Consider the following 22583-nt stretch of genomic DNA (forward strand, 5'->3'; position numbering starts at 1 on the left):
TAAATAATATACACTAATAATATATACTCCAAGAAAAATGTAAATCCGATAACCCATCTAGACAATGGAGGAGAGTCTTTCACTAGTCACTTTGAATAATGCAACTAGTAAATCCGTTTCATATTTTAGATGCCTTTAATCATGTTTGACGTAAACATAGTTTTTAGAGAGTAAAATATGGGAGCAAAAGTTACAGGGACCGAGAAGTAATATCGGAATAGAAGGGGCCATCATCTGCAAATTTTACCATAAAGTAATGTAAATTGTGAGAGATTTTGAGAGAGGATATTAACTTTCTCCATATATTCTCCATAGTATATACAAAACTTGTTAGCCCAGTAAAGCATGTAAGAAGTATATAATTACCTATGTATGGCAAAGTACAACCGAAAGGAGAAAACACAGCTAGTAAAGTTTCATCCCACAATCAACTCAAACTATTTTTAAGTTAGCTGGAACCCATCATCTGAGGCTGCCAACTTCACTTTTCTTCTTTCACCGAAGAGATGCTGACGCAGATGCCGGAGCTGAACTGTAGCTCCGAAAATGGTTGATTTCCGCACGAGTTTACTTCCAGAGTTTGACGCACTTATCGTGGCTTGCGGAAGCGACCAATCCCGTCGTGTTCGACACCGCTAGGGACGCTATCAAGCCTTCGTGCGCGGCGAGCGTCATCGTCTTGTTCTCTGACATGTCCCATAGTTCCAAAGACTACACAATTGAATGATCACAATCAATAATGGGTGTAGAGAGGGAAAGCAACTTCTAATGAGCCTATAGAACAGTGCCTATTTCACTTCGCTACTAGAAGAGTCTAATGTTCTCATTGACTACAACAAATTTGGAATAATTATAAGGCGCGTAAAACATGTATAAATCTCTACCATACAGAAAACACAAGAAAAATCAGTCAGCACAGATTAGTCGAATATTATGAGGCAATACTGGAACATAGGGACCCGATTAATAATTAGCCATAAAACGGAGTGGGAAGTTGTGCAAATGTAAAAGCAAGGAACTCGCCTGGTAACCTCCAATAACAAGCAAAGATGGATAGGTAGGATGGAAAACACATGAGTGGAACTTGTTGCCATTTGAACTCAACTCGTACGCACAATCGCCTTCACTTCCAGAACCAACCGACCACACCTTGACGGAGTCTTCGCTGACGGAAGCCAAATACTCGCCAGTAAAATCCCAACAAATGGAATGAACATGCTTCGTGTGCCCCTGATAAATTTAGACAACAATGTCTGATTGAATAACATAATCTTTCAGGAAAGTGAAATATAATTTATGGATCTGGAAACACCAACAGAAGAAAGTAAAGCAGAAACAATTTTTAAGAGTTATCACCAAAAAGGGTTTTAAATGACAAACACAGGATATAATAATGTCTGTAAGCCTGCAATGCTATTCTAGATATAATACATGCAGTGCGACAGGGATCTGTAATGTCTGCTGAAACAAACCTGTAGTGTCTGCCTGCAAGCCTGAGTCTCCGCATCAAATATGGATATGGAACAATCAGCAGCCGCGGCAAGATATCTTCCCTGACGAGGTTGAAATCTCATTTGTGTAGTGCCACCCTAACATTGCAAAGATGGAGTGAGAGCTAGAAGAGGAGAGAATGCATACATGATACGCCCCTCAAAAAACAATAAAATTTACATTTATATACCCGCAAGACAAATTACTTACACACCCCCTAGAAATCTGAATATCTCACATATACACTTTGAAAAGTTCTCTTACACAAACATCCTCACCTCAAGTTGGGAAATAATCCAATCCATGAGAAAGTTGGTTTTGTATCAGAAAAATACTTCATATAAAGGGCCATTTGTGCGAGTAGAAGGGTATATATTGAAGGAATTAATCTTTTGAAAAGAAAATTCACTTCCCAGTGTATGTAAAGACATAATTCTGCAATGGAAATGAACACAAAAGAGATCAAGCAATATACGGATGCAGTACTTTGTACCTTAAAAACTCTTGTACAGCTACGATTATTTATACTCCAGTAACGTATTTCTCCATCGCCATCACAGGAACAAATCAGGTCTTCCTTATTAGGGTGAAAGTCCAGAGACATAACGGGAGCAAAATGACCTGTAAAAGTACAGAGGGAATAGCCTGTCTGCATATAGGAGTCAAAAACACCATTTAGAATAGTACATGTAGAAATACCAGCATAAAGGTACTCAACATTGTTCATGGAAAGCACTAATAGTAGTAAAAGGAGTTCTTCCTCAACTGAGAATTCACCATATATGATAATCTCTCATTTAATATAACATTAATTGCCGCATACGATTACAAAAAGATAATAAACTTTTCCCATCAAGCTTGTTTTGTGCCACAATCAAGCTGAGCTGGAGCCTAGCACATTTAGTTTCAAGTCAAACTCGACCTGCTCATGAACAGGTTGCTAAACAGATCATCTCAGGAATAAGATTACAGAGATTATACTGAATGAACTTGGAAAATATATATATTGCTTAATTTTATAGATTCTTACAGATATTTACTCTATCAAGTGCTAGGTTAGGATGCTTCTACAAGAAACGGTCCGTCCCTTAGGTGCTTCTAACTCTTCGCGCACCAGATCCATATTGGGATCTGTGCGCATCAGCTTTAAGATGCATACCCCACCCCAATAAGAAACAAGATCCCACTCTTCAAGCTTCGGCATGTGCATATGCATGAACCTCAATGCAGATCCAACGTGCAAAAAAGTCGGAAGCACCAAGATACCAGCGTTTTGAGAAAACCCTAGATATTATCACGTACCATTAATTTATATTGTATTTCAAGCCTACACAAGCCGAACATGAGCATGCTTGGCTAAGCTCAATCCCCACTTGTTTACTACGTGAGCCAGATGAGCAAACAATTGCCCAGAAGAGTTTCACCTCGTACATGAGATGTTCCTGAGCAGTGGGCTCAAATTATTGCCCTAGAGACTATATGTTAATCAAGATTGCCACATTAATTTTGGGCTTTTTGACCCTATCTCAAATCAAAATCTCAAAACACTTTTTCCTTGTAGATTATTTATGGTCAAAGCTAAGATCTTCTGGTTTTGGACCAAATTTCCATATTGGCACCCAACTTCTAGTAGTAGAGGCTTTAAACATGTGATAGTTGCATTGCAGGTCCTTATACACGAACGGACATAGAACTTCCATAAATTTGTCCGAAATCTTATGATGTCCACACCTTTCCCCTGTTTTAAGCATGAATCCAGCTACCTCTTCTAATTGTACCACCGCCAAATGTCCTATGGAAATGCACATATGATCCTGACTTCTTCCCTCTAAATTATAATAGACTTGTAGCCCCTCCAATTCATTAAATACTATATAATTAAAATTTATTGTGCAGAACAATTTCATATTTTTGTTCTTCTGTAGCATTAATTTTCTTATTTCGCACCACTTTGGTGCCTGGCATTCCAAGAACTACAAACCACAATGTTGGGAACTCTATTGTTCTGGAGGAAATCAAATCTGCTTGTAATAATTACTCTGTCAAACTATAAGATGCTCCAGGAGAACTTTTCAAATCTAATTAGGCCGACCAATGTTTTATGTGATATGCATAACGCATCATCCTGTAGGTATGGAAAAACAGGACTGAGTACTCGTAGAATTTGAGAACTTCAATTTCCCTTTCAATCCAAATTAACCTTTAATATTAGATACGCTCCTGAATATCGGCAATAAGCTTGAATAAGAAACTAATTCTAGATATAGGTTTTATAGCAATATATAGTCTCGTCTTACCAAGGTAAAAGCTCACTCCCACACACCTATTTTTCCCTAAATATACATAAGCATTTGCCTTTCGAAGCTCGCTATTTAAGCCCTGTTCTCCTTGACAGCTTCTTTCCAGATTCAAACAAAGACAGAATCTGCTGCCAATGTTCTGTGCAAAGAATTCTCTGTAAATATAATTTGTCAATTTTGGTTGCCATTTAACAATGCATTAATCTTGCTACATAATTATTTGCACCAAGCAACAAAGAGTAGAATATTTAAGAATTGGATATTCACCTAGTCACGAATCATTAAGGATGACTAGTAGTTAAATAAAGAAGCTTAGATGCAAATTGAAATCAATTAGCCTATAATTCAGCAGAGAATGATAGGATATGCAAGTCAAGAAAAAAAGAAAGGCAAGAGCAAGCAACAATGAAGAACAAACTATGAAGACAAACTGCGGAGTCACTAATTCCTACCACTCGTTATTCCATTAACTAGAAGATGTGTGAAGAAAAGTCTAACACACACTATCACAACCAAGCTAATTTTTATGGAGACTAAAAATGTCTAACATGCACGGCCACGACCAAGGTAACAACTCTCAAGACTGGTCTGAAAAAGTTGAACTCCAGATATACTGGAGACGACAATACAGTTAGATTTCCTCTCCATGTCTAACTACATAAAGAGAGGGAAAGTGAATTTAACGCTTCACAGAATGCCACAAAAGATATGCAAACAGAATAATGCATAGGGAAAGTGACTTCAAGTCATAATTAGTCAACATAATGAAAGGTAACTTCTACCTCGACATAGTAACGTCCAACAAAGGAAAGGTTACAAAAAAGGTATTACTGAAAAGCATTGAAAAAAGGAAATTTTTTACTGACCTTCTCAGCATCCCAGACCCTGACAGTTTTGTCAAAAGAAGATGTAGCAAGACCGGGCATGCTTGGGCTAAATCGAACATCAGTAATCAGTAAGGAATGCTCTTCCAATGTAGACTTTGGCTTCAAAGGCTCTGTATACCATAAAACAGCCTGCAACGCAGAATACCCAATGAAACACTTCTACAATTGATTTTCATAAGTCAATCCCTGTAAACATTAGAAGGACCGCCACTCACACAGCTGATGAAACTGCAGCGTAAAAGTGCATAAAAAAGCCCAGACCTTTTTATCGTGACCTCCTGTAGCAAGTAGCTTGCCATCTGAGGAGAAGTGGCAACAAATTACTTTATTTGTACTTGCTCGGGTTGCTCCGACCTCTGCAAATGTGAACCCTGAAAGCATAGTGCCAGTTCATCGATTAAATGAGCAGGTGAAATTAGAAGACCTTAATTATTTAATTTGATTCATTTTACAAGATAGAGCCAAAGAACTTCAAAAAGGGAAGAGAATAAGCACCTTTAGTGACATCCATGCAGCGTCCTATTGTATCTCTTGGATCTGCGTCATCATGAGATAAAAAAGAGCAGGTGAAAGTCGAAAACCTTAATTATTTCATTCGATTCAATTTACAGCATAGAGTATCACGCCCCAACCAGGAATCTTACGTTACATGCCTAGTGAGCCAGTCCATACCAAGTATCACGTCAAACCCCTACAATGGTAGAATTAGAAGGTCCGCCCGTATTTCTCGCTCACCCAACTACACCAGGCAAAGCTTAGCATATCTGGTAGTCTACTGTATCACACTTGCACTACATCATTAACAACTAGCTAATCACATCTCTCTTTTTGAGAGAAAAGTATATAATAAAAATATTTTCCTAACAACTATGATGGGATGGGTGAACCCAAAGAAAATAATCCGATTGGTTGGATACGCCACATTAGCAACATAACTAATGCATTTTAGACTTTTTCCATGTGTAGATGCAAACTTACAAAAAATAAGAGAAACGTCAGATAAAATTTCAGCACGAATGCCAATACAGAGATTGTTATACCTGCTACGGCGTCCTCCGCTACAGCGTCCGTCTCATTTAGGTCAATTGTTGCGGGCGGATTAGTCGCGACCGCAGTACGTGGGGAAGGTGTCGGAAGATTATCGGCAGCAAGTCGCAAAGGCGGCAGAGGAGGGTTTGGGTTCAGTTGTGCTATGGCGGCGGCAGCTTGTTGCCGCAGCAGCTCCTGCAGTGCTGCAAGTTGTTGCCCTTGCCGCCGAACAACAGCAGCAAGGGCCGTCACCTGCTCGCGAAGCTCTCTAACCTCATCGGAACTGGAGGGCCCCAAATTGTTGGAACCTGTAGCTCCGTTCCTGGATGAGGGTCGTCCTCGTTTCATGCTTCCTGGATATTAAAAAGGTTTAGTGCATTAATATAATTGACTCGTAGATCTTGATCTGCTGCTATTCGTGACAAAAACCCTCGCGCTCTCACGTGCATAGGTAACCCTCCTTAAGTTTCATTGTAACTAGAATAGGACCGCACTTCACTGCAGGTAATTTTTTTTATAATTTTTAAATTTTAATAATTTAAAAAAGTACAAAAGTTTAACAAAACACTAAATCCTAAGCCCTAAGCCCTACAATTTACAGCATAAAGCATATCACGAAGATTAAAAGAAATGTCTGCGGATTCTTCCACTAGAAAAAAAAAATGCATGAAAAGAAAATAAAAAACAATATAACAGAACTTAAGATATATAAAAAAACCAGTGAAGAGAGAAAAAAGTCATGGACAAATAAAATTACTTTTATTTGTTTAGATAATTACTTTTATTTGTTTAGATGAACTTGCTATCTAAGGAATGACAAAAAAAGGATAATATCTAATATGCCCTTCAAAATTTCAAAAATATCTTATTTACTCCTTGGAGGACTAAAATACCCTTATTGATTTTTAAAAATTCCTTCAAATATCCCATTTTTCTTCGAAGTTACTAATGTGATTGGATTTTAGAAGGGTTTTTAGTAATTTCAAGATAAAATTGAAAATTTTGAATAGTAGTAAGAGATAAATAAGCAAGAAAACACAAAAATAAAATAGGAGGAAAAATATTATTTTTCAAAAATGAATAAAAAGAGAGAGAAAATAATATTATCAGGGGCTTTTTTCGCATTTAGGACCCTCAAAAAAAGAAAATTTATAAATAGCCCTAGCAAATTTATATTTGCATATATGGCCTCCTCTTTACCACACAAGCGTCACGTTGGCATTTTTAAGTTAAACATGGTGATTGAATTATCATGTTTAAATACAGTAATTCAATCACCGTTCTCGTATTTATATTCTCTTCCCTCTTTTTTTAACTTAGAGGCGATAAAAAAATAAAAAAATAAAAAAGAAACACGGTGATCCAATTACCGTGTTCAACTTAAAAACACCACATAAGCGCTCGTGTGGCAAGAAGGGAGTTACTTATGCAAATATAAATTTGTTAGGCTAGTTGTAAAATAAAAAGTTCCAAGGGAGCTAAATGCAAAAAAATAAACACCCTTAGAAATACCATTTCTCTTCTCTTCAATGGGGGGGAATAATTTTTTGCTTCTATTGTTTTTTTAAAATCTTCTTTTTTTTTCTCATCATCTAAGAGAATTGTTTCACTCCTTTTTTATTTTTTGAGGTGTGCTCGATCACTCCTTTGTTATTGTTTCACTCATGTGTTCGCATGTATAGAAGATTATACATAACCCTGCTCTACTATTCCTAGGGTTACGAATTAGAGAGAACAAATTAAAACGAAAGAGAGATTACGGAGAAGAGATGGGACGAAGCAATTGCTCACCGCAAATGTCAAACTCGCGGAGGGGGGGAATCGCACCGCTGCAGGGCACGGAGAGGGAGATCGCGAGCGCTCTCTCTCTCTCTCTCTCTCTCTCTCTCTCTCTCTCTCTCTACACACACACACACAGAGTCCCTAGGAAGAAGCGGGGAGTGGAGGAGAAAACGAGAGAGAAGGGAAATGGAAAGAAGAAGAGGAGTGGGCAGCGACGTCGACGATGACGCCGATGACGATGATGATGATCAGGGTTAGATGCACAAAACGGACGGCTGTGATCGGACAAGGCCACTAACCCCTGTAGTTGGATTGCCGCTCACAAAACTTTGCGCTACCGTTTGGTCCGGAGTTAAGAAAAAATTAATTATTCTAGAAATAGAATTAAGTTTAGGGTTAAATTTAGGGTTTTGGTGAAATTAGAATATTTTTTTGTTTGGTTGGGGATTGGAGTTAGTCCAGAATAGTAAAAAATAGTGTTTAGTTTGAATAGGTGGGATAAGAAAAATAGTAGGTTATTATGAATAAAAAATAATATTTGGTTGAAATTTGATGGAATTAGCTAATCGGGATAACCCATTTGAGGTGAAATATTTGGGAATAAAATGGAAATTAAGGGGTGAAATATTTCACCCTAACCCCAAGGGATTATTCCACCCCTTAACCTCCAACAAAACTAAGGCGGCGTGTCCAGCATTCGGTAAGTGGACTTCGTTCACCACGTCGTCATCACAGACCGGCCTCTAACTTTTTTTTAGATTACTGTGCATTATGAACACTTTCATAAATTTTTTAAAAAAATTACTGTGCATTATGAACACTTTTATAAACCTCATGTGTCCATATCGAACGTATGTTCATGTCAGATACGCGGGCGTCCGTATTGAACTCATGTGTTCATATCGGACGTATGTTCATGTCAGATACAGGCGCGTCCGCACTGAACTCGTGTCTGCTGCTCACATCCTTTACATTGGAAGCATAATTATTTGATATTTCTAACTAAATTTATTTTTAAAAAATAAACAACCCTTGTACTTATCGCTCTAAAGAGGCCTTAAACTTTGGCGAATATCACAATTCAGTTTCCAGCAGCTCGAACGAAAAAGAACTTCACCCTCTAATCATGCTTGACGTAAACTATACACGAAAAGTTATAGAGTAAAATATGGGAGCAAAAATTACAGGGACCAAGAAGTAATATCGGAATAGCAGGGGCCATCATCTGCATATTTTACCATAAGGCAATGAAAGTTGTGAGAGATTTTGAGAGAGGATATTAACTATCTCCATATTTTCTCCATAGTATATACAAAACTTGTTAGCCCAGTAAAGCATGTAAGAAATATATAATTAGCTATGTATGGCAAAGTGCAACCGAAAAAAAATAAACACAGCAAGTAAAGTTTCATCCCACAATCAACTCAAACCTATCTTTAAGTTAGCTGGAACCCATCATCTGAGGCTGCGAACTTCACTTTTCTTCTTTCACCGAAGAGACGCTGATGCTGATGCCGGAGCTGAACTGTAGCTCCGAAAATGGTTGATTTCCGGACGAGTTTACTTCCAGAGTTTGACCCACTTATCATGGCTTGCGGAAGCGACCAATCCTGTCGTGTTCGACACCGCTAGGGACGCTATCAAGCCTTCGTGCGCGGCGAGCGTCATCGTCTTGTTCTCCGGCATGTCCCATAGTTCCAAAGACTGCACAATTGAATGATCACAATCAATAATCGGTGTAGAGAGGGAAAGCAACTTCTAAGCCTAAAGAACAGTGCTATATCACTTGGCTAGAAGAGTCTAATGTTCTCATTGACTACAACAAATTTGGAATAATTGTAAGCAAGGTTTTAAGTGCACGGGCCATATCCACCGTGCCGTACTGTGCCAACAAGATACGGGCACGATACAGACCCCATGCCGATGGCACAGCTTAAAACCTTCTATTCTTTAAATTAGTAAGTAATTTTCTAAATAAAGTTCAAAGATGTGATAAAAAAACATAATAAATAATTAGAATATTTTGTTGCTAAAGAAAATAAATATTTCATGCTATAATGTGTCGGCACGAAAAAAAATTTTTGACCGGCACGCATCGGCACGGCTCAGCACGCACCATGTCGTACCATGCCGGCAAGTTTCCAACACGATCCCGTATCACGGCACTTAAATCCTTGATTATAAGGCACGTAAAACATGTATAATTCTCTACCATACAGAAAACACAAGAAAAATCAATCGGTGAGGATTAGTCGAATATTATGAGGCAATACTGGCACATAGGGACCCGATTAATAATTAGCCATAAAACACCGACCGTCCCTAGAGCAAGTGGCAAAGGGCTTGGTGGTTGGTACCCGAGACCCAAGTTCGAATCCTAGTTGATTCACATTTCCAGCTAAGTTTATTTCTAAATAAATTAAACGAAGCGGGTAGCGTGCTACCTATCTCTCTCAAAAAAATAATTAGCCATAAAACAGAGTGGGAAGTTGGCGCAAATGTAAAAGCAAGGAACTTGCCTGGTAACCTCCAATAACAAGCAAAGATGGATAGTTCGGATGGAAAACACATGAGTGGAACTTGNTTTTTCGACCGTTGGATAAAGGGATATGCGGTTAGGATGATAGTGGTTCCCAATTAGGATGATGGTGGTCCCCTATAGTTGAGTGGGTGGTTTGTAAAATAGTATGATCTAACGGATGGAAAATAATCAAAGAGACAGTGTCACACCCCGAGTTCGCAACGGAAGACTGCGGGACGCTAACAGACCCGCCGAACGGACAGAGTTTTCCCTGTCCGAACGAAGCGGCAACATAATCTAACAGTTTTCAAGAGTTACAAGAAACCATTGTCCACATTACAAGTATTAAGAAGTGTCATTAAAAGCCAAAAGACGAGTAGCAAAGCACTATACATAAGCTAAACCACCGAACAACAAGAAATTAGTAACAAGATACACAACTCCACGCCCAAAATCAAGTACAAGCAAATGGCCCTGGCCCGCGCCAGTCCAAAAGAGAGTACGGTAGCTCGCTATCTAGGAGTCCGCTACAAGTAAGAATACTGATAGGATGGCTAACTAGGCGCAATCCCCTTACCTCGCTCAACTGACGATGTACCTGTCACTAAAAAAGGAGACCACAAGAGGACGTGAGAACTACTAATAGCAGTTCCCAGTGGGTACGGTCGGCGACGACAACGACCTTCCTACTAGGTCTAAATGAGCAAAGGTAAATGAAAGAGCGATATACATTAAACTAAAAGCATAAAACTAACAAGAACTCAACTACTGTCAAATAGTCTTCTAGGTATTTGCCACATATAGGAACATGAAAGCAATATACATATTACTAGTGAAGACATAGGATAGAATATCATATGCAGTTATACACTTCTAAATTTACATGTCAAATTACTTTTATATGGCCATTTCAATATATAAGAATAAAGAAATACAGTCATGAAACCCAATCGCCATGATCGACTCATAGGTCCGGTCAAGCCTGCGCCTGCCTAGTGCGCGGACACACTCCCGCAGGTGTGACGGCGACCCCTACGCTACTATCTCAACTATCACTGGCCAGCATCCGAAGCGGCACTCGAGAGGAGCGACCACTACCGAGTATCATATCACATATCCTGTCAACTCAAGATGGCATCTGCAGGCTATAATCCATAATCACGAGAAACTACTCATACTATGATCAACTCAACACATAATATCCATAGGAGCTAGTCGACACATGTCTCAACTCAATATCAAATATCCAAAAAGATCCTGTGATACATAGTATGATCAACGCAAGAGAGGAATAACAATCAGGTAATATCTTTCAAATGCTATAAATGAGTCACAATAGCTAGGCTTATATTCATACTCATGCTCCTAATCATGTTTCAATACTAAATTTCATGTTCCTGCTTCAATTTTCACAAAATGAGGACTAATAGAAAATAGATATATGTGCAATTCAAGTTTCACATGAGGATCGATAGAGAGTATCTAACTTGTGCCACCGACCGTCCCTAGAGCAAGTGGCAAAGGGCTTGGTGGTTGGTACCCGAGACCCAAGTTCGAATCCTAGTTGATTCACATTTCCAGCTAAGTTTATTTCTAAATAAATTAAACGAAGCGGGTAGCGTGCTACCTATCTCTCTCAAAAAAATAATTAGCCATAAAACAGAGTGGGAAGTTGGCGCAAATGTAAAAGCAAGGAACTTGCCTGGTAACCTCCAATAACAAGCAAAGATGGATAGTTCGGATGGAAAACACATGAGTGGAACTTGTTGCCATTTGAACTCAACTCGTATGCACAATCGCCTTCACTTCCAGAACCAACCGACCACACCTTGACGGAGTCTTCACTGACGGAAGCCAAATACTCGCCAGTAAAATCCCAACAAATGGAATCAACATGCTTCGTGTGCCCCTGATAAATTTAGACAACAATGTCTAATTGAATAACATAATCTTTCACAAAAGTGAAATATAATTTATGCATCTGGAAACACCAACAGAAGAAAGTAAAGCAGACACAATTTTGAAAAGTTATCACCAAAAAGGGTTTTAAATGACAAACATAGGATATAATAATGTCTGTAAGCCTGTATTGCTATTCTAGATATAACACATACAGCACGACAGGGATCTTTAATGTCTGCTGAAACAAACCTGTAGTGTCTGCCTGCAAGCCTGAGTCTCCGCATCAAGTATGGATATGGAGCAATCAGCAGCCGCGGCAAGATATCTTCCCTGACGAGGTTGAAATCTCATTTGTGTAGTGCCACCCTAACATTGCAAAGATAGAATGAGAACTAGAAGAGGAGAGAATGCATACATGATACGCCCCTAAAAAAACAATAAAATTTACATTTATATACCCGCAAGACAAATTACTTACACACCCCCTAGAAATCTGAACATCTCACATATATACTTTGAAAGGTTCTCTTACACAAACATCCTCACCTCAAGTTGGGAAATAATTCAATCCACGAGAAAGTTGGTTTTGTATCAGAAAATACTTCATATAAAGGGCCATTTGTGCGAGTAGAAGGGTATATATTGAAGGAATTAATCTTTTGAAAAGAAAATTCACTTCCCAGTGTACGTAAAAACATAATCCTGCAAAGGAAATGAAAAAAAAAAGAGATCAAGCAATATACGGATGCAGTACTTCGTACCTTAAAAACTCTTGTACAGCTACCATTATTTATACTCCAGTAACGTATTTCTCCATCGCCATCACAGGAACAAATCAGGTCTTCCTTATTAGGGTGAAAGTCCAGAGACATAACGGAAGCAAAATGGCCTGTAAAAGTACGGAGGGAATAGCCTGTCTGCATATAGGAGTCAAAAACACCATTTAGAATAGTACATGTAGAAATACCAGCATAAAGGTACTCAACATTGTTCATGGAAAGCACTAATAGTAGTAAAAGAAGTTCTTCCTCAACAAAGAATTCGCCATATATGATAATCTCTCATTTAGTATGACATTAATTGCCGCATAGGATTACAAAAAGATAATAAACTTTTCCGATCAAGCTTGTTTTGTTCCATAATCAAGCTGAGCTGGAGCCTACCACATTTTGTTTCAAGTCAAATTCGACCTGACTCATGAACAGGGTGCTAAACAGATCATCTCAGGAATAATATTAAAGAGATTATACCGAATGAACTTGGAAAATATATATACTGCTTAATTTTATAGATTCTTACAGATATTTACTCTATCAAGAGCTAGGTTAAGATGCTTCTACAAGCAATAGTCCGTACCTTAGGTGCTTCTAACTTTTCACGCACCAGATCCATATTGGGATCTGTGCGCATCAGCTTTAAGATGCATGCCCCTCCCCAATAAGAAACAAGATCCCACTCTTCAAGCTTCAACATGTGCATATGCATGAACCTCAATGCAAATCCAACGTGCAAAAAGTCGGAAGCACCAAGATACCAGTGTTTTGAGAAAACCCTAGTCTAAATCATATTATCGCGTACCATTAATCTATATAGTATTTCAAGCCTACGCAAGCCAAACATGAGCATGCTTGGCTAAGCTCAATCCCCACTTGTTTACTACATGAGCCGGACGAGCAAACAATTGCCCAGAAGAGTTTTACCTCGTACATCAATGTTCCTGAGCAGGAGGCTCAAACTATTGCCCTAGAGACTAAATGTTAATCAAGATCGCCACATTAATTTTGGGCTTTTTGACCCTATTTCAAATCAAAATCTCAAAACACTTTTTCCTTGTAGATTATTTATGGTCAAAGCTAAGATCTTCTGGTTTTGGACCAATTTTCCATATTGACACCCAACTTCTAGTAGTAGAGGCTTTAAACATGTGATAGTTGTATTGCAGGTCCTTATAATCGAACGGACAAAGAACTTCCATAAATTTGTCCGAAATCTTTTGATGTTCACACTTTTTCCCTATTTTAAGCATGAATCCAGCTACCTCTTCTAACTGTACCACCGCCAATGTCCTATGAAAATGCATATATGATCCTGACTTCTTCCCTCTAAATTATAATAGACTTGTAGCTCCTCTAATTCGTTAAATACTATATAATTAAAAATTATTGTGCAGAACATTTTCATATTTTTGTTCTTCTGTAGCATTAACTTTCTTATTTCGCACCACTTTGGTGCCTGGCATTCCAAGAAACTCTACTGTTCTGGAGGAAATCTGCTTGTAATAATTACTCTATCAACTATAAGATGCTCCAGGAGAACTCTTCAAATCTAAGTAGGTCGGCCAATGTTCTATCTGATATGCATAAAGCATCATCCTCTAGGTATGGAAATACAGGATTGAGCACTCGCAGAATTTGAAAACTTCAATTTTCCTTTCAATCCAAATTAACCTTTAATATTAGATAGGCTCCTGAATATCGGCAATAAGCTTGAATAAGAAACTAATTCTAGAAATAGGTTCTATAGCAATATATAGTCTCATCTTATCAAGGTAAAAGCTCACTGTCACACACCTATTTTTCCCTAAATACACATGGAGCATTTGTGTACAACTTCCCTTTTGAAGCTCGCCATTTAAACCCTGTTCTCCTTGACAGATTCTTCTTTCCAGATTCAAACAAAGACAAAGAATCTGCTGCCAATGTTCTCTGCAAAGAATCCCCTATACATATAATTTGCCAACTTTGGTTGCCATTTAATAAGGCATTAAATCTTGCTACATAATTATTTAGACCATGCAACAAAGAGTGCAATATTAAAGAATTGGACATTCACCTAGTCATGAATCACTAAGAACAATTAGTAGTTAAATAAACAAGCTTAGACGCAAATTGAACTCAAAGGCAAGAACAAGTAGCAATGAAGAACAAACAAATTATGAAGGCGAACTCTGCAGTCACTAATTCCTACCACTCGGAATTGCATTTACCAGAAGATGTGTGAAGAAAAGTCTCACACACACTATCACAACCAAGCTAATTTTTATGGAGACCAAAAATGTCTAACACGCACAGCCACGACCAAGCTAACAACTCTCAAGACTGGTCTGAAAAGGTTGAACTCCAGATATACTGGAGACGACAATACAGTTAGATTTCCTCTCCATGTCTAACTACGTAAAGGGAGGGAAAGAGAGTTTAACGCTTCACAGAATGCCATAAAAGATATGCAAACAGAATAATGCATAGGGAAAGTGACTTCAAGTCATAATTAGTCAACATAATGAAAGGTAACTTCTACCTCGACATAGTAACGTCCAACAAAGGAAAGGTTACAAAAAAGGTATTACTGAAAAGCATTGAAAAAAGGAATTTTTTTACTGACATTCTCAGCATCCCAGACCCTGACAGTTTTGTCAAAAGAAGATGTAGCAAGACGGGGCATGCTTGGGCTAAATCGAACATCAGTAATCAGTAAGGAATGCTCTTCCAATGTAGACTTTGGCTTCAAAGGCTCTGTATACCATAAAACAGCCTGCAACGCAGAATACCCAATGAAACACTTCTACAATTGATTTTCATAAGTCAATCCCTGTAAACATTAGAAGGACCGCCACTCACACAGCTGATGAAACTGCAGCGTAAAAGTACATAAAAAAGCCCAGACCTTTTTATCGTGACCTCCTGTAGCAAGTAGCTTGCCATCTGAGGAGAAGTGGCAACAAATTACTTTATTTGTACTTGCTCGGGTTGCTCCAACCTCTGCAAATGTGAACCCTGAAAGCATAGTGCCAGTTCATCGATTAAATGAGCAGGTGAAATTAGAAGACCTTAATTATTTAATTTGATTCATTTTACAAGATAGAGCCAAAGAACTTCAAAAAGGGAAGAGAATAAGCACCTTTAGTGACATCCATGCAGCGTCCTATTGTATCTCTTGGATCTGCGTCATCATGAGATAAAAAAGATTCTACATTGTCGTCCAAAGAACCATCTTCCACAAAGCGATCCATGTCAGCCTGTGATTGAATATTTGTATCACATACTTCCAAACAGAGGTCTAATTTAGTGTTTGCTTGGAAGGATAATTGGGAATAGCAACAAATATCCTAAGGAACTCCTGTTCTAATTGTCGTACTCGCTATGTTTGGTTAGGGATAGGCCAAGAGGCTGCCCTTCGGGCCTTTATTCCCCACTAAGTTCAAAATGGAGATGGCACATATTCCATTGTATCTCAAGGGATGGTGAGGATATCTACCACTGTTCCCTACTATATCTCCCAACAAAGCGCTGACTAAGAGTTCGAGCAAACAGACATAAAATATAGATAATGTGGTTTCTAGACTTCTGAGAACCACTTACCAACTGGTTCGGTGGAGAGGTTAAACTTCCCGTACCATCAGAAGTGAACACCATCAAAGGCTTAGATGAGCCCCCACTTTGCGGCAACTGTGGCATGGACATAACATCTCCCGGTGTGTGCGTTGATGGTGTTGAGGGTGCAGAGCTCGGAGATGGCCCAGCGGTGTTTGCAGTTCCTGAACTATTAGCAGGGCCAGAGGATGAGACAGGCTGCTTCCTCTTGCGTCCGGTTTGATTCTTTGAGACCTAGATATTAGATGAAAATCACAGACGATAGTTACTGTATCCATATCTTTACATTGGATGATTTTGTTGACTTCACACCCCATTTTGAAAGATCATATAGTTGCATATCCAGAAAAAGATTTTTAATATAAGATCCTATCCAATCTAGATTCCATTTTACAAACAATTTGGATGAAGAGTAAATAGTTTTTTAGAAACTAGACAAAGCAATTTTGATGCTAGTTCCAGCATATTGCTAGTTTGTATCCCCAGAAATAGAAAAATGTTCCCCATGATTGCTTTTTGAGAACTGCGAAAATGAACAATTGACAACTATACTACGTAATAATTTCCTTTGTATCTTTATCATGCGCGGGCGCGTCTATATATATCCAACTTCTACAAAATTTGCCATATTGATGTTCCTGTGTCATGTCATAGCATTAAATCATTTTCTGTTCCATGCTTTTGATAGGAAGTAACTAAATAAACAATAGCAGACAAACTAAAGATCAAAATGCTATCAGTAATAGGATTTCGTTTGACTGGAAATACCAAATGTAACACAAACATAACAAGCTGGACAAGACTCTTCAGAAGTATACACGGATTAATCATTAATTATACCTAAAAAAACTAATTTTCACAGAAAACAACAAAAGAAAGATGAAAACAGTACATTGTCGCTAGGCACCATGAATAATAAAGAAAAAGATGTGAAATAGCTTTGTTTCTAATCAAGTAGATTTAGCATAGAATAAGAAAAATCAACTAATGATTTCAGCAACAAATAAGCCAAAAAATATGAAAAAGAAACTTACCTGATCAGCTCCTCGAAAAGAGTTTGACATGCTTCCATCAACCGTTACACTTCCAGTGCCAGGTTTCTCCTGTTGATGAAGGAGATGATTAGAACTTTGGGACTGCTGGCTCGAAATAGCATGCTGCTGAAGCTGCTGTTGACTGCTATTCTGTTGCTGCTGCTGCTGTTGCTGTTGCTGTTGCTGCTGCTGTAACTGAGCAATTTTCTACTACACATAAACAACAATATAAGGAAAAGAAACTAGAAAGAACAAACAAAATTTGTTCAACAACACACGTGCATGGACACGCAAAAAATTTTCTTTGGATTTTGCTAGTTATACCCTGTCAGTACAAAAAAAGATACAGCAAAATGTGATAACAGAGTGACAGGAGTGCTTGTGTTTGATTTAATTGAGGAATGTTTTGTAATGTCTATATCACGTAATGGTAAAGCTGTGCAGGCCTTATCTGAACTATAGTGCATTTTGACATGGATACCTCTACTTTAAAACTTTTCAGTTTACTACCTAACCTCATAGTTACTCTGATTTCAGAATTCTGTTAAGTTGTAACACAACATAATGATTTGCACTTAAATAAATGGCTATCAACTATTCCATCAAGGAAAAGAATTCTCAATTAGGTTCGCATAATAAGTTACAAATACCATTAAGTTCTGATGGAGAGGTAGTCAACTCAAAATTACCATAAATTTGGTAGGAAAATCATTGAAGTACCTACTTCAAACAGTGCTATAAATCAGGTAAGCTCTGTACCTTTTAACCTCAAGTAACTAGTTTAAAATATGTCCTAGTTGCTTAAAGTGCAACTGAAATAACAACTTGAAGGAGTGGAGTAAGTTGCACCTTCATTAGCATGTCTGTGTCTGTACGAGGCATCCCAGCACTCTGCATAGGAGATCCAACATTTGAAATGACATCACCAACACTGTTTGCCTGGCCATCCTTCCCAAGAACCATGTTTCTATTGTTCATAAGAATTCTCATTCTTCTGCTATCAATATCTCCAGCTGTAGGGGATGAGAGATTTTGCTGCGCCTGAAGCAGAAGCTGTTGCTGGTGTGGACTTAGAAACTGAAGCTGATTGTATGCTTGAGGGGATGGCATAAAATTCTTCTGCTGCTGTAGAATTCCTTGACGGAGCTGGTCTAGACCCTACAAAGTCATAAAAAAGAGGTAAACAGAAAGCATTTTGAACAAAACAACAGGAAAAACAACAAAGAGGACCCACGGTAATGAGCATTTACACAAAGTCCTCACAACGTTAAATAGTCCCAGAAGAAAATCAAGTCGAGTGCACAAGCAAATGGATTTAAGCATTCATAAACACGAGATGTGGCGAACCTTTAGTGCAAAATAAACATAAATTCGAAACACTTAGCATTCATAAACATGAGCTGTGGCGAACCTTTAGTGCAAAATAAACATAAATTTGAAACACTATGACATCAAATAACTACAGAATAACAACCCATTGTTTGGGTGATAATTTACTGGACATTGTAACACCTTCATACAATTTCTCTTAAATAAGTCATTTAGAGCGGGGAATAAATGTAGTCCATTTCCAATCAAAAACATTGTATAACGAAATTCGGATAGGGTGTAATAAGTACAAAGCAATGCTGCCAAAAAGAAAATCACTATGCTAGAAGAGGGAATAAACATAGTCGATATGGAGCTTACTGTGAGAGGCCATCCTTTCAAAGTCAAATTGTTTCCAGCCTGATTTGATCCTGCAATAAACAGAGTTTTAGTTAGTCCATTAAGCTCAACAGAAAACGTTAAGAACTTCTTAAAAATTTTGATACAAACTACCAAGAAAAGTTGTTTCTTCATTGTAAACACTAACTATTACACATGGTAATACACGAGCAGTGTGAAATTTACGGTGGCTTTTAGTTTTATGTTGTAGATCTAGACACTAAACTAGACCACCAGAAAAAGGACATTGCCTTACATCAAATTAAAATAAAATAAAATTGGGAGCAGCAAGGGGGTGAAATATAGAAAAATGTGCAAAGCACGTTGTGATGTTAGCAGTTCTAAGCCTAACGAGTAAATGGAAAAAGAAAAGCAATATAAAATTTAAGAGAAAGATGAGGGTGAAAAAGGTTAAAAAAACAAAATAAAAGAGCATTAGACTGGCCATTACCTGGAACGCCGATCAAGGATCCATCAGGACCTCCAGTTCTAGGGTTCAAAACTGAATTAATCTCAGTCTTGATACTCTGCCAACAATCACTATTCTCAGCAAAAGGATAAGGAAAATACTCTATAAAAGCATATTTAACAGAAACTAACTTGTGCAGGCCCAGGGAGTTGCTGGCTTCTGGCCTGAACCTGCTGCAGAGTGCCCGATAAGCCACCACTTGCCCCATGCAAAACTTGCCTGCATTGAGAGCAATTTGTTACTTTCTCAAGACAGTTAAATTTCTACCACTTTCACAAACAAAAGGCAAAAATATGCACATCAAATGCACACTGCCAAGGGTACAAGAAAAACCCTGGCACACACCGAATCACGCAGACACACTAAAAGATAATACACAGGTGAAAAGGATACCCTGAAGGCTGTCCAGTTGCAGCTGATTTTAACATTGATGCATGGCCCGGATCTACCAGCTGGCTCATATTTTCACCGAATCGTTGCTGCAACTGAAGCTTTTCAGATCGTAAAAGAATTTATAAGAAAAGAAAAGGTGCGCACGGTAAAGAAGAAAATATTTCTGCAGCAAACACTACATGCAGCTCTGTAGGTGAATACCTTCATTGATGCTTCATCAAGAGAATCCCTTTGATGAGGCAACTTCAACCTCTCCTCATACATTTTTGTTGCCAAGGCATTAGCAGTACCAGGGCTTTGCCGCATTATGGAATCATTGCCAGCAAGCCCAGAGGTAGTACCATTTAGAAGATGAGCCCCCTCCCTACGTTGTTGCTGCTGCTGCTGCTGTTGCTGCTGCTGCTGCTGCTGCTGCTGTTGTTGCTGCTGCTGCTGCTGCTGCTGCTGCTGCTGTTGCTGCTGCTGCTGCTGCTGCTGCTGCTGCTGCTGTTGCTGTTGCTGTTGCTGCTGCTGTTGTTGATGTTGTGCATGTCTTTGTAATAACATTTGTTGCATTTGAATTTGGTGTTGGTGCTGTTGCTGCTGTTGGGGTGGTGGTGGCTGCTGCTGCTGCTGCTGCTGCTGCTGCTCCCTAGCTTTTATGAGTTGAGTCTGTGGCCAATACCAAGAAGTTTAAGAAAATGATTAAAATAGCAGATTGATCATAATCAAGAAGTTGAACAGAATGATTAAAACGGCACAGTGGCATGATTTCTTAAGACGGTCTATTACATGGATGATTCCAGAATAGTTTCCGTCAGTAATAACAGGGAGTATAGAGTATATAAAAGTCCTTCCTTCACAATCAAGTGTTAGGAACCTATATAATGAACGCAGCAACTAAAAAGCATGAAAAGATTACGCACACACTGCATGGTGTTCAAGTACGAACATGCAAGTAAATAAAGCAGCAATGCTAAAACCGAAAGCTCCAGTATGTTATTTAATAGATGGTCGTCAAACCATTGCCTGCCTTCTCACATTAACTTGGATAGTAAGTTCAGAAGGTTTATAGAGACTAATGTGATAAATTCTTGCCTCTATATACGATGCCGCAACATCAGAATGCTTCTCATTAGTCCTTGCAATGAATATATCCCAAAATACCGACCACCATTCAAACAGGAAACCACCTGGAGCATCAATTGCTGAAAAAAAAAAAGATACTTCCATAAATCAAACAATACTCGAAAACACAAGAAACATTGATAATATCCACAGCATCAGCCAAAAATAATAATAATAATAATAATAATAATAATAATAGTAATCTCAGTAACTAACCAACTGGATCAGAGGAGACTTTCCCTTCAGCTTGAAAGGCCTTTGCAGTTGCCTGCAGATTTCTCTTCATAAAATAATCATAGATGTATACATCCAACCTGTTCTCCACATAGAGCCAAAGAATTAGAGAATTTGCTTTTTTCATAAAGTAAGAACATTAAATGCTTAGAAACAAATAGCACTATGGGAAAGGACTACGAAGGCACAAATCAAATAGAGGAGAAAGAACAAAAAGTGGGCAGCGAAGAAAATAAAACTACCAAACACAGAATCAACCAAAAAAAAAAAAAAAAAAACCATCGTTTTCATGCAAACGTTGATGAGATGCGATTGAAGAAAGATCAGAGATGACAAAACTTAAAAGGAAAAAAAAAAAACACAGAATCACTGCAAGTTGACTTCTTTTTTAGTTCCAGATTAATAAAATCAGAGTACAAAAATATTTCATGTTACCGAAAATCGATAGTCCTTTGTACGAAAATATTTCATGTTTTCCTACACAAGATTAATCAAATAAACCGACTATTGAGTTGTTCCTTCTATTTTCTACCTTTTTTTAAGGAAATAAAAGTTGTTTCCTTTTCATACTTCTGATTTAGATAAAATCAGAGATTAAGCAAACAAGCAATTTCGAACTCATAATTTACTCAACTCGGTTAAAACAAGCTCTTTTACCTTAATTTTTTTTAAAAGAAAACATAAACGGGGTCAAAAAAAAAAACAAATAAGTAAGCGAAGTTAAAGTTACTAAAAAAAAAAAAAAAAAAAAAATACTGGAACCCAACAAAACCCTAAGGAATAATCCTACCAGGATAAGCATCCTCGCCAATTTCTCCTAAAATCAGATTAATAAACTAATATAAAAATAAAATACCCAAAAAAAAAGAACAAGTAATCCATCAGAAACCAAAACTTTAGATGCAACAAAGGAGATCAGAATCTCACATTTTATCCGCTTCCCAGTTCGTCTGCGACATGATTGCGACCAATCCTCCAATCGCCCAAACTCCTCCTCCCCAACTCTTCCCTCTCTCTCCTCCTCTCTTCCTACGCTCCCTCTCCTCCCTCGCCTCTCCCACGAGAACCACCGAGAGAGGAGAGAGCTCGATTTCGACGCAAACACCGCCCCCTCCTCCTCCCCTCCACCCCCCCACCCCCCCGCTCTCCGCCTCCTCTCGAGCTCCGAAACCCTAATTCGTACCTCGAATCCTCCTCTCGCTTTCTCGGCCCCAAAAACCCTTCCCGAAACCCTAAAAATAACGGAAGAGGTGAAGAAGAAGAGGGGAAAAGAGGAGAGGTGTATAAAGAAGGAGAAAAAGCGAAGGAAACGCGAGGACCAAAAAATATTAATATTTATTTATGTTTTTTAATTTAC

At 38.3% G+C, this 22583-nt stretch overlaps 1 protein-coding gene across 5 annotated transcripts; it reads right to left on the reverse strand.

Annotated features, from left to right (window-relative positions):
* LOC109722230 (transcriptional corepressor LEUNIG-like) lies at positions 274-22312 on the reverse strand. Of its 5 annotated transcripts, none has more exons than XM_020250180.1 (19): positions 22154-22312; positions 21209-21306; positions 20963-21072; positions 20087-20536; positions 19886-19983; positions 19624-19711; positions 19475-19550; positions 19006-19055; positions 18166-18474; positions 17317-17523; positions 16271-16516; positions 15852-15927; positions 5174-5215; positions 4940-5049; positions 4658-4807; positions 1985-2140; positions 1473-1589; positions 1024-1230; positions 274-711 (listed from the first exon to the last, which is right to left on the reverse strand). In XM_020250180.1, exons 1-19 carry the CDS (start codon positions 22183-22185, stop codon positions 568-570), a joined length of 2766 nt encoding a protein of 921 aa, XP_020105769.1. In that variant the 5' UTR covers positions 22186-22312; the 3' UTR covers positions 274-567. The 5 variants fall into 5 exon arrangements, with proteins under 5 accessions (XP_020105769.1, XP_020105772.1, XP_020105770.1 ...); XM_020250183.1 differs by lacking the exons at positions 274-711; positions 1024-1230; positions 1473-1589; ... (2 more) ...; positions 4940-5049; positions 5174-5215 and adding exons at positions 8688-9193; positions 10009-10068; positions 11773-11919; ... (2 more) ...; positions 15294-15443; positions 15576-15685 and having other exon boundaries at positions 15810-15927; positions 17317-17385; XM_020250181.1 differs by lacking the exons at positions 274-711; positions 1024-1230; positions 1473-1589; ... (2 more) ...; positions 4940-5049; positions 5174-5215 and adding exons at positions 8688-9193; positions 10009-10068; positions 11773-11919; ... (2 more) ...; positions 15294-15443; positions 15576-15685 and having other exon boundaries at positions 15810-15927; positions 17317-17511.

This window comes from Ananas comosus, linkage group 16 (genome assembly GCF_001540865.1).
Source record: "Ananas comosus cultivar F153 linkage group 16, ASM154086v1, whole genome shotgun sequence".
Lineage (NCBI taxonomy): Eukaryota > Viridiplantae > Streptophyta > Magnoliopsida > Poales > Bromeliaceae > Ananas > Ananas comosus.